General features: G+C 34.8%; 1 protein-coding gene across 6 annotated transcripts in view; it reads right to left on the bottom strand.

Annotated features, from left to right (window-relative positions):
- The window catches only part of LOC131063905 (uncharacterized), a 187,348-nt gene extending 176,016 nt beyond the window's left edge, over positions 1-11,332 (bottom strand). For 2 of the 6 annotated variants that reach the window (XR_009111181.2, XM_057997875.2), the window contains exons 1-3: positions 11,043-11,332; positions 9,309-9,411; positions 7,774-8,115 (exon numbers count right to left, since the gene is read on the bottom strand). Coding sequence is in view for 5 of the 6 variants with exons in the window: in XM_057997875.2 (XP_057853858.1) it covers positions 7,774-8,115; positions 9,309-9,411; positions 11,043-11,129 (532 nt within the window). In the remaining variant the exon portion in view is untranslated. Of the gene's footprint in view, positions 1-7,773; positions 8,116-9,308; positions 9,423-11,042 lie in introns of all 6 variants that reach the window. The other 4 variants (XM_057997874.2, XM_057997873.2, XM_057997876.2 and 1 more) reach the window with 4 other exon arrangements.
- Between the last annotated feature and the right edge of the window lie 1,062 nt (positions 11,333-12,394).

The raw sequence follows: 12,394 nt of genomic DNA, 5'->3' as shown, positions 1-12,394 counted from the left end.
CACAAATGCAACTGGAATGATATTTAATTGCTTGCTTGCTAGCACATTCTGATAAAAAATGTTGTCACAAAGTTGTGTGAGTGAAACTAAGGTTTTAATTTATTAAACTATGCTTGGGTACGGCTCTAGGTTTTTCCTAGGGGCATGGGTTCTCAGTGGGTTCTTCACAGAAGGACCCACCCACAGAGAACCCAGGCACTCAAGAAGAACCCAAGACGTACCCAATCCGTACCCATACCAGGACCCGAGCTAAAACAGAAGAACTTGATATCTTAGATTAATTGTTTAACAGAGTACCTCAAAGAGAGAACACATGAAAAGGATTTGTTAAATGCCTCATGTAATGTAACGATTGTAGAGAACACAAAAAAAGGATTTGTTGAACAAACTCCACAAATCATTGAACATATGTGTTTGATTGCACATCACCTATGGAATGCTATACACAACTTTTAAATTGTTTGACAGAATGCTCAAAAAGATGGTATCTCATGGTATACAGAGGTTGCAAGACAAGCACAAAATGCAGGTATCAATAAAGTTTTAGAATATTTCAAGCGAATGCAATTGGCTGGTGTAAAGCCAAACTCTTTCTCCCATGCATGGCTTTTGTATGAGAGCATGCAAACCACTTGATAATATATCACATAGTCATGCGACCTCATAAAATGCCATTGGATATAGGCAGAATGGACGTGTTGAAAAAGTATTAGAAACTTTCAAAGAAAATGCAATTAGCAAGTGCAAAGCTCGAAGGATAGAGAACTTTTGTCAACTGTTGGAGTCTTTATTCACTTAGGTTGAATCATAGACAACAAACCAAACTGTTGCCAGAATGCAAAGAGATGTCATCTCAAGGGATGGAATGAAACGACTGCAGAGCGTTCACAAAAAATGCATTTTGCAAAGAAGCTCTCAAAGTTTATGAATAAATGCACCCCCCTCTAGTCGTTTTAACCATTATATGCCTGCAACTTGTGGAATCACAGACAAACTGCATGAGTTGTTTGCCAGATTGCCTTTAACGGATGGCATCTCATGGATTGCAATGATTCTAGTAAACACAAAAAAAAATGGATTTACAAGAAAGCACTTCAAATCTTTAAATTAATGAAGCACTCTCGGTCCATCCTAAAGTTATCAAATGTAAATATGGGTTTTGTAAAAGTGAACACACTAATCTTTAATTAGATTGATTTGTTCAAATTCCAAATGGAAGCTACTCCAAAATAAGGAAAAGATTGTGATAGTCAATGATAAATATTGGGATCACAGTTAAGGGTGGTCGAAAAGATACAAAAGGTGGAAATGAAAATGCGTACACAAGAATTAATCATACATTATGAAAACATTCCTCTTATTCAAGAGAATGTCATATTCCTTGAAGGAAGAGATTGTCATTAAATATAGTTGAAGCACGTCCCTGAAAGTTAAGTTGTTAGTAAATGAATGATTCCCACATCAACATGTTCATATATCTATATCTCCAATCAATGTTCCCAAAGGAAGCTGATTCCAAGTACTGCTATCATAAATCTTCACAGCCATCATGTTTGTTTGGCACCATGGCACCATAAAAAAGCATAAAAATTGAACGAACAAAGACAGACAATTCTCAGTATCGAGAACATTTACAAAGGTATCAAAGATGAAGCAGCTGAAGATTGAAAACTACCTCAACAAGATCGATAACCTTGTCTTTAAGTTTCAAGTTGTTCTTTTGTTAAAGTGAGTATGTCACTAATTGTAACTAAATATTAAATTTTGGGCTTAATTTCTGTAAAAGATAGGTAAATCCTAACTTACTTCTAAAAGGTTGTTATTAGAAGTAATCATTGAGGTAGTTCTTAGAAGTGATAACTTAGGTAGTTATCCTAAGTGGTTATCTTAGGTAGTTATCCTAAGTGGTTAGGCTAAGTGGTTACATGGTAGTTATTTTCTCAAGCCTATAAATTGAATGCTTTTGCATTGTAAAAGGGGGACTTTTACAGAAGGGAAATTCTGGAGAAATTTCCAATGAGATTGTATAGGAACTTTTGGCTTCACACTTCGTGCCTAAGGGTTTTTGAACATGTACATTTGCAAAAAGATAAATAAAGAATGCATTTGATTCGTATGTCTTGAATGTTTCTCAGTTCTTATCATTGATTTCTTGTATGTTAAATTGACAATCCATTTGTGCATTTGTGTAATCCATTAGTCTTCAATTCAAATGATATGTGTAATTGATGAAACACAATCATACCCTAGTATCTTGGTTTGAAGGTGCTAAGGCAACTTGTTTCTTCATATGTCGAAATACGTTTTCTTTCTTTCATCACTATTGCATATCAAAACATAATTCCAAAAACCCCCTTGTAATTTGTCATCCGTTGTGAAATCTCAATTAGTATTTGTATTTCTACAATCAGGGTTTTTGTTATCCTTTTTCCTTAGTTTGTCTTTCTCCTTTTTGTACTTTCAAGTTAAAAGTACACAAAAATCCCATAAACCCTCATCATATGAGGGAACTTCCCCTCTCAAACACAGAGGAAGATTGCAATTTTGCTGCAATCTCTCCAATTATTGGTGTGGTTGTCATTGCTCTTCAGGCAAATAAGGTCAATTTTGGAGACAAAATCGCAGTGACAAACCTATTTACCAACATAACTAAGCTAAGACACTGCACAAACAATATAAGCATGTTCACAAAGCCGCAAGAGCTGAAACATCAATGCAAAGAAATGCAGAGCATTTTTTGCAACAGCCTTGACCAACAACCAAACTACCAACACACTGCATTCATCAAAAACCGTTTGCGGCAACACCAATGACCTTAAAAGATAGGAGTGCAACGTCCACAGCACATACACCTTAATAACCAAACCGCAAGACCATATCTTCAAATGTGGAGGAATGTGGAGCATTCTCCCAAACAATCTTCAACCACCTTCCTACATTTTCACATTTCAACAATCTACATAGAATAGAACATCCTTGTAGCACAATTTTCTCACTCAAGAGCAACAAGAGAGATAGAACAACATCTTATAGCATGCACAAGACCATCAGCATCATACCCACTTCATCATCATGCTTCTAATCCTCAAATTAATGCTTCTAATCCTCATCTTCATATGCTATCATCATGATAACATCTCTAACAACAAACAAGGAATGATATCCATCATGAACTTCATCACCATCACTATCACTACTCTTCAACATACCACATCATCAATATCATTATCAACATCATACAAGAGCAAGCATCAATGCAAGCACCAATGACTCCAAAACACACTAAATATAGACATCAAGACCAAAGAGGGTTGACATCCAAACATAGACTTCATCAATATCTCTACACACTATTGCACATGTGACATCAATGACAACAATCTCCAACAATATATATTTTTATTTGTTTTTAATCCTCCTTGATGGGTGTGCTAGCCATGGTGTCGTGCCTTCTTGAAAATGCATTAACGAAAATATTTGAAAATAAATTTTTAACCTTTCTCGTCCCTTTATTGGTGATTGCACCTAGGTTGGCCCATAACAAGTTGATTTATATATCATCCCTTCATTGGTGATTGCACCTAGGTCGGCCCAAAACAAGTTGATTTATATAAATATATCAAGGCAGATGTCATCTCTCATAGGGTCGGCCTTCTTCATAATTAAGGTAAATCTTGATAGGGGAACACTCCTTATGGTGAAGTTGGCCACTTCCATGCTCCATGTTTTTTTACACCAATGACAACTCAACTCGTCCAACATATCTTCTATCATACACACCATGAAATTTAATAAATAGTGTTGGTGTAATTAATTATTTATTGCACCTTAAGTTTATTTCAGTAATAATAATTAATATTGTTTACTTGGATATTTAGTAAACAAGAGCATGTCATCTCTTTGATTGGTGAGAGCACATGCCATCTATACCTCATTCAACTCCTTCATTGACGATAGTTAGGTGCCTCATCTCCCTCATCAAGATGAGTTCACTTGGTCATCAAGGTGAATTCAATTGACACCTCTGCTTCTGCAGTTGAGTCAATTCTTTAGTTAATAACTGCTCTCCTTTGGGAAACTTGTCACCTTGACTTGTGCATCCTAGAGCCTATACATTGTAGTCCATTTCTTTGTTTTACACACCTTGACTATAGATGCTAGAATGTTGTTATTCTTATTGTTTGCATTTAAATTTATTGTCATCTTATTATTGTTCTTGGGTAGAATTACTATGTTTATGCAAAATTCTAACGGATAGCAACACAGCATAAGATATGCATATTCATCTTGCAACCATAGAGTTCAAATCAAAAAATAAGTAATAACACATAAATGTCCATTTTCTACCTTAACCACAGTAGCACTTAGAGGAAACGAGTATATGCATGATGAATTTTAAATCCTTGTTTATATGTGGCAAAATTTCTACCACTCCATATTCTACAAAACAGATTCCATTTCTCAGCTTCTGAAACCACTCACATAAGTTTGGAGTATTTATTAGAAGATGAAAGAGAAGAAAGGATATAGCATTTGCAATGAATCTATTTAAAAAGAAATTAAATGGAATGCAAGTACCCTTCCACCTGAAAACTGCAATTGCAGTGTTGCACTCTTCATCTTATCTTGGCAAAGCAAACAAGGCCTTGCAAAGTGAAGAAAGATCTGTTAAAGCAGTTCATTTTTGCACAAAATGGAAGGTTGATTTTGAAATTCAGGCAGAATGAAAGTTGAAGAAACTATAGTAGAAGCCTCCTCAGATGATTGCATTTTGGGCCTACGGATCATAGATAAAAGTCAAAAACTCCTTAGAGGTCCTTCTAAACACTAATCACTATTTACTTGCTCTTTGAAGTTCAGAACTCATAATCATAAAGACCCATTACTACATATTATATCATCCTCATTTCTGCATATAGCAAACTGAGGAAACTCTACTGGTCAAGGCAGACCTTTTAAGTTGATGAATAAGCCAATATATTTCATCTCGAGCAACAAAAATGATAAACTTGCACTCAGATTTGAATTAACCTTGACCTGAGTAAAAATCTATTGGAACCCTCCAACATTGTTCCAAAGCAATCTTTAGACATAAGAATGTTTCACTCAGGTATAGGATATGTGGTTAACTTGCAGCAATTAGGCACAAGATGTAATGTCCCCAATTTTTCAAGTTCTCTAGCAAGCTTTAGTAGCTGACACTCTGGGTTCCCGTCAACTTGTTTAGAAGAGTAATCTAAGGTTTCCAATGAGCTCAGTTGGTTTATTGGAGTTAAACGCCACTTTCTGCAGTGATTTTTGGCCTCTAGATTGGTCTCCAAGAATCTTGGAGAGGCTGTCTAGTTTTAGTAAGTCACCCGATTGGCCTCATTTGCTATTATTCTTCATCAAGATCACTCTGGTGCGATCGGAATTTGATTCCGATGTGTTCTGACAAGGTTTCGCAAATTTGGTACATTAATGAGTTATTTTAATTATTTTACTAAGGTTGCTTAAATTTAATTAAAATATTTAATTCCAACCTTAGTGTTATAGCTCATTGGAACCGGGGCGAAAAGTTTTAAATCTTGGGCACATAAAACAGTGACCTTAAGTGTCAAAAAATTATTATATTTTGAAAAGGGTCATTTTCAAAGGAAAAAGGGAGTTTAAATAAATAAAGTGACTAAATTAAAGTACATCTATTTATAAAGTCACTTTATTTTAAAAGGTACACTTTATTCACTCATGAGGAAAGTGATAATTTAAAAGGAAATGATTTATCCCACATTCGCAATGTCTTGGGAAATGAGCCCAATGAAAGTTATAAATGGAAGCTGAGTTACCAGGTTCGACCCCCTAGACCCCTGGTACCGGTCCAGTACGGTCCGGGTTCAGGGTCCGGGTCCGGGTCCGGTTCGCCTATGGTTCGGAAAGGGTTCGTGGTTCACAAGCCTGGTTCAAACCAGGGCGAACCCAAAAGGACCCAAGGTCGAACCCAAGAGGACCCAAGTCGAACCCAGGGATCTGACAGCCCAAAAATGGATTTTTTTTTTGCAAAATTTATTTATTTTTGAATTCCACCACATAAAAAATTAAAATGACCCTATGTCTCAAGCCACACACCTATGCATCGTACAACCAAGAGAGAAGCACAAGTCTGTATGAAAAAACAAGTCAGAAAACACAATTCCCGTATGGGAGAATGCACCTTGATCAAAATTTTGACTTCTTTGGCCTTGTTCCTAACGTCTTAAAAAAGCAGAAAATTGATGCACGCCATGGAGTTCTGTGTGGGTTTGAAGGTTGTAATTTGGTGTTGGCGGCGAGGGCGCTGCCCCTCGACCCCGCAAGGGGCTCTGCCCCTTGACCCTGCTGGGGGCACTGCCCCTTGACCCCGTTGGGGGCGTTGCCCCAAACCCCCATTAGAGAATCCATTTGATGATCAAACTTTAAATTGTTGAAAGTAGAAACAATGATACTTGAATATTTTATCATTTTGATACTAAACTTGATGTATATGATGTTGTTATGGTATGATCATGATGCTATGATTACAAGTTTATGTTGGTTTTGTTGTTTATATGATGCTATGTGACATGCTAATCTTAATTCATGCATCACCCAAGAAGACCGCCCACAAGATTGTCTTACACATAAAGACACCCTTTTATTACACCATGCTCCCTAAGGCCCTAAAACATGGAGGCAACATATTAACACGCCATGAATTACATTCCATAACCTGATCCATAAGATAGATACTTCCAACGTCGATGACTTGTCAAAGAAATCAACGAGGAGAGAAGACCATTTCTATCACATAAAAGATGTCTTTGAACTTTACGCGCAAGGCTTGGAGTTCTACTTAAGGGCATGCTTGTCACTGTCATCACACTAGAGACCTATTGCAACAAAGCATTTGAACTTTACAAGAAGCATGCATCTAGTTTTCACCTGAATACATATATGAGCAAGTATAAATCTTGAATTCATCAATATCGTTTTCATCTATCACAATTACGTTTTTGAGACTCCTCTTTTTGATAAACTGTAATTTCTTGTGTAGAAACTTGATGTTCTTTTAATGCGTATCTTTCATTAAGAGTTTCATTATCACTCCTCAGCTTTCTATTTTTTATTTCACTTTATCCATTCCTTTGCTTGTCTTATAGTCTAAGACCGCAACTCATAAACACGTATGAGAATCCAATCAATAAAAAATATAACAAAAATTGTTAATTGAATAAACATAAAAAATCACTTAATATATGCCACAGACGTTTTAACACCTCTAAAATTTTGTCAGAAGCACCCAACTTACACACTTAAGCACCTCTTAAACTTGTTAGAGGTAGCCAAATTCCTTGCGATCCAAAAAATACAGTAAGAGAAAGGGAATATGTGACATCAACTGATCAATGTCTCAATTACGAGAACTCTGATGTGAACCATGAATCAACAAATCTGAGTGGCCCTCCGTCTGAATTTAGATAATATTGTCGAATTTGCGTGGCTTGCCTGTTTTAGTTTAACCCCCCTCTTATTTGGTTTTATTGCTTCTTGAGTTTAGTTTTAGATACAACATTTTTTGTTCTTAGATTTATTCTGCCACTCTTAGTTTATCACAACGTTTCTTTGAATCTTGAATTTCATCAACCTGCTTTGGCCATTCCTAGAAATTAAGATATTTTCTATCTAATAAACAATAGAAATCATAAGGTCGTATACAGATTCATTTAATGAATTTTCTCAATTACTAATTAGAAAAGAAAAGAAGGAAAAAAGAAGTACCACATGGATCCATTTTGGGCATCATACGCAGGGCTGCAGGAATATTTTGGAAACTCTGTCTAACTGCATCAAACTCCTCCCTGATTTTTGAAACATCGTCTTCAGTAGCTTTGCTCTCTAAGGAAGCTTGAATATTATCGCATTTCAATAACTCAGTTTCCAATAACTTCCCACTACTAAAACTCTGGCTATTTTCCGCTGTTCCACCAGCCCGATTTTCCTCTGTCTCGGCAGTTACATTTGCCTCTGTCCCAGCGGCCAGGTTTTTCTCTGTCCCAGCAGCGAGAGTTTTCTCTGTCTCCGCAACGTGAGTTTTCTCTGCAGCAGCATTCAAATTTTCCACTGTTACAGCAGCCACATTTTACTTTGTCAGAACCCATTTTTCTCTCCCTAATTTTCTCTCAAAATGAATCTTCACACCAATAACATTACACAATTCACTAATTACTTCATAATATTTATCAAACAACTATTTTCTAGGATCAGACCTCAGTAAGGTCTACTTTGCACTGTCTCATACATGACAGTTAATCTTACTGAAATAATTTTTGCTGACTATATATGTCAGACATATGCATATTCTCATATATATTGCAAACACACACACATATATATGCATACATAGACATTTTCTCGTATATATACATGTGTCTGTATATAGAAAGACGCATTCACATAAATACAAACATATGCTAATGCAAATATATCTCTGTACACATATGGATACAGATACATAATGAGCAAAATTTATTTCAATTAGATTAATGTATAAGGCAGTGCAAAGTAGACCTTACCGAAGTCTGATCCTAGGATGTTTGATAAACATTGCGAGGTAATTAGAAAATCGTATACATATATGATTTATCAAGTATCTCTTAATCTCAAGAGACAATTTCTTAGATCAGACTTAGCTAGGGTATTAATATACATATATACATACACATGCTTATTATATATATACATCTAAATGCCATAAATATTTGTCTAAATATAGATACATATATATCTGTATGTGCATAAAATATATATTTGTATGCACGTATATGGCACACATATAGTTATATATATAAGTATAAACATGCACTGGCTTATGTAAGTCGATATATACAAACATGCGTGTGTATTATAGATATTTATGTGTATACATAAAAAACTATGTAAATGTGTGTGTATGCCTGATTTTTTATGGGCTATTTTTTTCCGAATGGTTATTTTTAATAAAATTTCTCAAAACTCAATTCATCAATTATCAAATTCTTCAATAAAGGCTCTACAACTTTTCCTATAAAATGTACACAAAGTTTTTAGATTCTCCAAAACATGCATAAATTAGATATTCTATATTTTTACCTAAAACTGCCCAACAGTACTTAAATTTGTTTTCACCCAAATGTGCATAACTTATAAGTCAATTCTATATTTGTATATAAATTGATCGACAGTACATGACATTCTTTAAACTGGAAAGATTCACTTACCACTTGATCTTTGTAAAAACAAGTAATTCCTTAAATTTCAATGGCCTCGATACTAACCTTTTGAATGTATGCCACGCAAAGAACTCGAGGTAACAAAGAATGACCTTCGACTACCCCCAACATCGTATGAGTTATTCAATTGATATAATATGTGGCCGCTCTGCACAGAAACTAAACTCCGTCACATTGCATTTCAAATCCATGACAGAAAACTATCACATAACTTTCTGACGCAAATTTAGTGTTGATATTTGAAATGTTTGCGGACTCAACATGTAAATCCCCTAAATTAAACTCTCTGATGAAATACAAATGAGAATTCCACATAAATAAAGGTAATAGTATATATTGTAAATAATAATGGTCAGATTTTCAAATGGAATGAATTATAATAAATCACCAGGGCTTTTACAAAGAAGACCTGTCTTAAATTTTCAATAAATGTTGTATATTAAATGTAAAAAATGTTAAATATTAAATTTATCTGAACTTACTTGAATGTGGTGGATCCAGCAGACTTGAATGTGGTGGATCCAGCAGACTAGACCACGTCTAGTGAATTTAAATGTGTTAGAAAGAAAAACTTTTTTATAATGGAGACTTGTTTTCAAATCTCCACTGGACATATTACAGGTTGGATGTAAAAAATGTTCCCTTCAATTTAGAGTGAATTTGGATGTAGTGTACCACCAGACTATGTCAAGTACAAAGGTGAACTTCAATCTGAAGAAAGGGAAGCCCTTTTTTTATATTAGAGATCTGTATTCAAATTTCTGGTAGACATTATAGGTTAAATGTAAAAAAGTTGAATAGTCATTATTGAATTAAAAATGGACCAATCATTAAGAGGGCTGGTAGCTCAGAGCATCACAGCAGTAAATAGGAGGTCTTAGATTTGATTCTTAGCTGAGGGCTGGTAGCTCAGAGCATCCCAGCAGTAAATAGGAGGTCCTAGATTTGATTCTTAGCTGGTGTGTGAAAAGCTTGACTTGGTATAAGAGCCCAGATCAGTACAGCCAAGTCAAGTTAGGAGCACCAAGCACCTGCAGTGTGACATTAAGGGGGTTTTGAAAAATGAGCCACAGCTGAGCCAAAGATGAACCAGTCACCAAAGACCCTATAGCTCAGTGATAGCACACCCACCAACAAATAGAAGATCTTAGATTCTACTCCTACCCATCCATAAGATGTTCATAAATATAATGTAACAGATTAAGCCAGGTACAAGGATTAAGTAAATTTGAATTTGCTGAAAGACAAACCCCTTCTGTAATAGAAATCTGTATCTAAATCTCCAATTCAAATGTCACATGGTAAATGTAAATAAATGTTGAATAGTCAGTTTGGGAAAATTAACTTGGATGTGGTGTACCCATCAGACTAGACCAGGTATAAGGCCTAGATAAATTTGAGCTTGCTGAAAGAAAAACCCTTCAATAGTGACATTTAAGTTGCTGGAAAATATCGAATTTCGGTGAATAAGCTTGGATGTAATGCACCCAGCATATTAGACCAGGTATAAGGCTTAGGTGGATTTTAATTTGAACAAATTAACATGGATAATGGTGTACTCAACCTAGCCCAGCAGACAAGACCAAGTACAAGGTATAAGTAAATTTGATCAAAGAGAAACCTCTTCATTGTGACAGCTAAGCCGAAGGACATCGGCACATATATTGTCCGTTGTCATCTAAGCCGAAGCACATCTCACAAAAGAAATTTACCAGCAATAAAATAGTCGACGTAGATTTTTCTTTCTATTTAAAGATAGCAAGAATAATTTGCTCTTACCTTAAACGTAATGGTGTGCGTTCCATTGTGATGTTTCGGGATAATCTGAGTGGCCCAAGCAAAAGCTTTTCTTCTGATCAAGAGCATTTTGATGGCTGTTGGTCTCGAAACGCTGTGTTCTTCGCTGCTGATTTGAAATGGACGAGGAGGGAATCGAACACGGAATTTTTAGGAGTTTATTTCAGACACGGGAATGTTTTGCTTACCTTCCGCAAATATATAGGTAGCGATGAAAACTATTTTAGTCACGTGGACACTCTTTTCCTCGCAGACATGGGAACTAGTAATCATATTCAACGTGTAATGAGCACATTGATAGCTATTTGTAATAAATGTATTTTTAATGAGTTGGAAAATTATAAAGAAATGTAGATATTTTCTTAAGTAGTGGAAATCATTTCACATAACACATAATGTTAAAAGGGTGAATATATTGTTGATTGATTTATTTAATAATTTGAGGTTTGTGTTGTTATAGACTATATTCTTTCTTTTTTCTGAAGGGAGAGATGCACCATCTTATATATAAGTATATTGTTAGTAATTGAATTTTGAAAAGATATGACAATCTAGTAAATGTTACAATTATAAAATCATATTGAATGAAAAAATTTAATTATCAATGTCTACAATATCAATTGATATTTTTTCAAGTGTTAATGTTTATCCTTAAATTAATGAATAGTCAAAGTTCAAATTATTTTGATTGGTTGTTTGACAATAGTTGTCATGGCTAATCTAAATTATCAACATAAAGTTACTAGCAAGTGTCTAATATAAATATAATTATTTCCATTCAAATGCAACTAATAATATGAAAATAGTCAAAATGAGTTTGAGTATATGGAAGCTCTTAAGAGTCAACAATGTGTTGCCTAATTTGTAATTCAAAATCTATCAAGCCATGTGTCAAATTTTCATGTTTAGACATGTTGTCTTCAAATATTTGTTCAAATTTGTGAAGTTAGCATATCATAACTTGATGTCTTCTTTTAAACATATCATATCCACATATGTAGGTCAAATCCTCCATAATCAAAGTCAAACCTAGAAAAATTGATTTTGAAGTACAGTGTGTTATGACTTGGCAAAGATTCCTAAGACCTTAGCCCATGGTACCATAGTGATAAAAGCCCGAGATAATAAACACTTGTTAATATGAGCACATTTACCTTGTATTTTTTAGTTAAAGTTACAATGGACACAAATTCAAAAGATGCACAAGAGTTGCAAATCTAGCACTAAAACTTTAGACAATATATAAAAAATCTAGAGTTGACTGAAATTTATGAGGTTCAAACTAGAGGTTGCAAGCACGTTTTTCATCTTAAGCAATTGATCTCTTGAAAAGA

The sequence above is a fragment of the Cryptomeria japonica genome, chromosome 3 (assembly GCF_030272615.1).
Source record: "Cryptomeria japonica chromosome 3, Sugi_1.0, whole genome shotgun sequence".
Taxonomy (NCBI): Eukaryota; Viridiplantae; Streptophyta; class Pinopsida; order Cupressales; family Cupressaceae; genus Cryptomeria; species Cryptomeria japonica.
The sequence above is the reverse complement of the archived record's forward strand: the minus strand, read 5'-3'. Positions and strand labels throughout refer to the sequence as shown.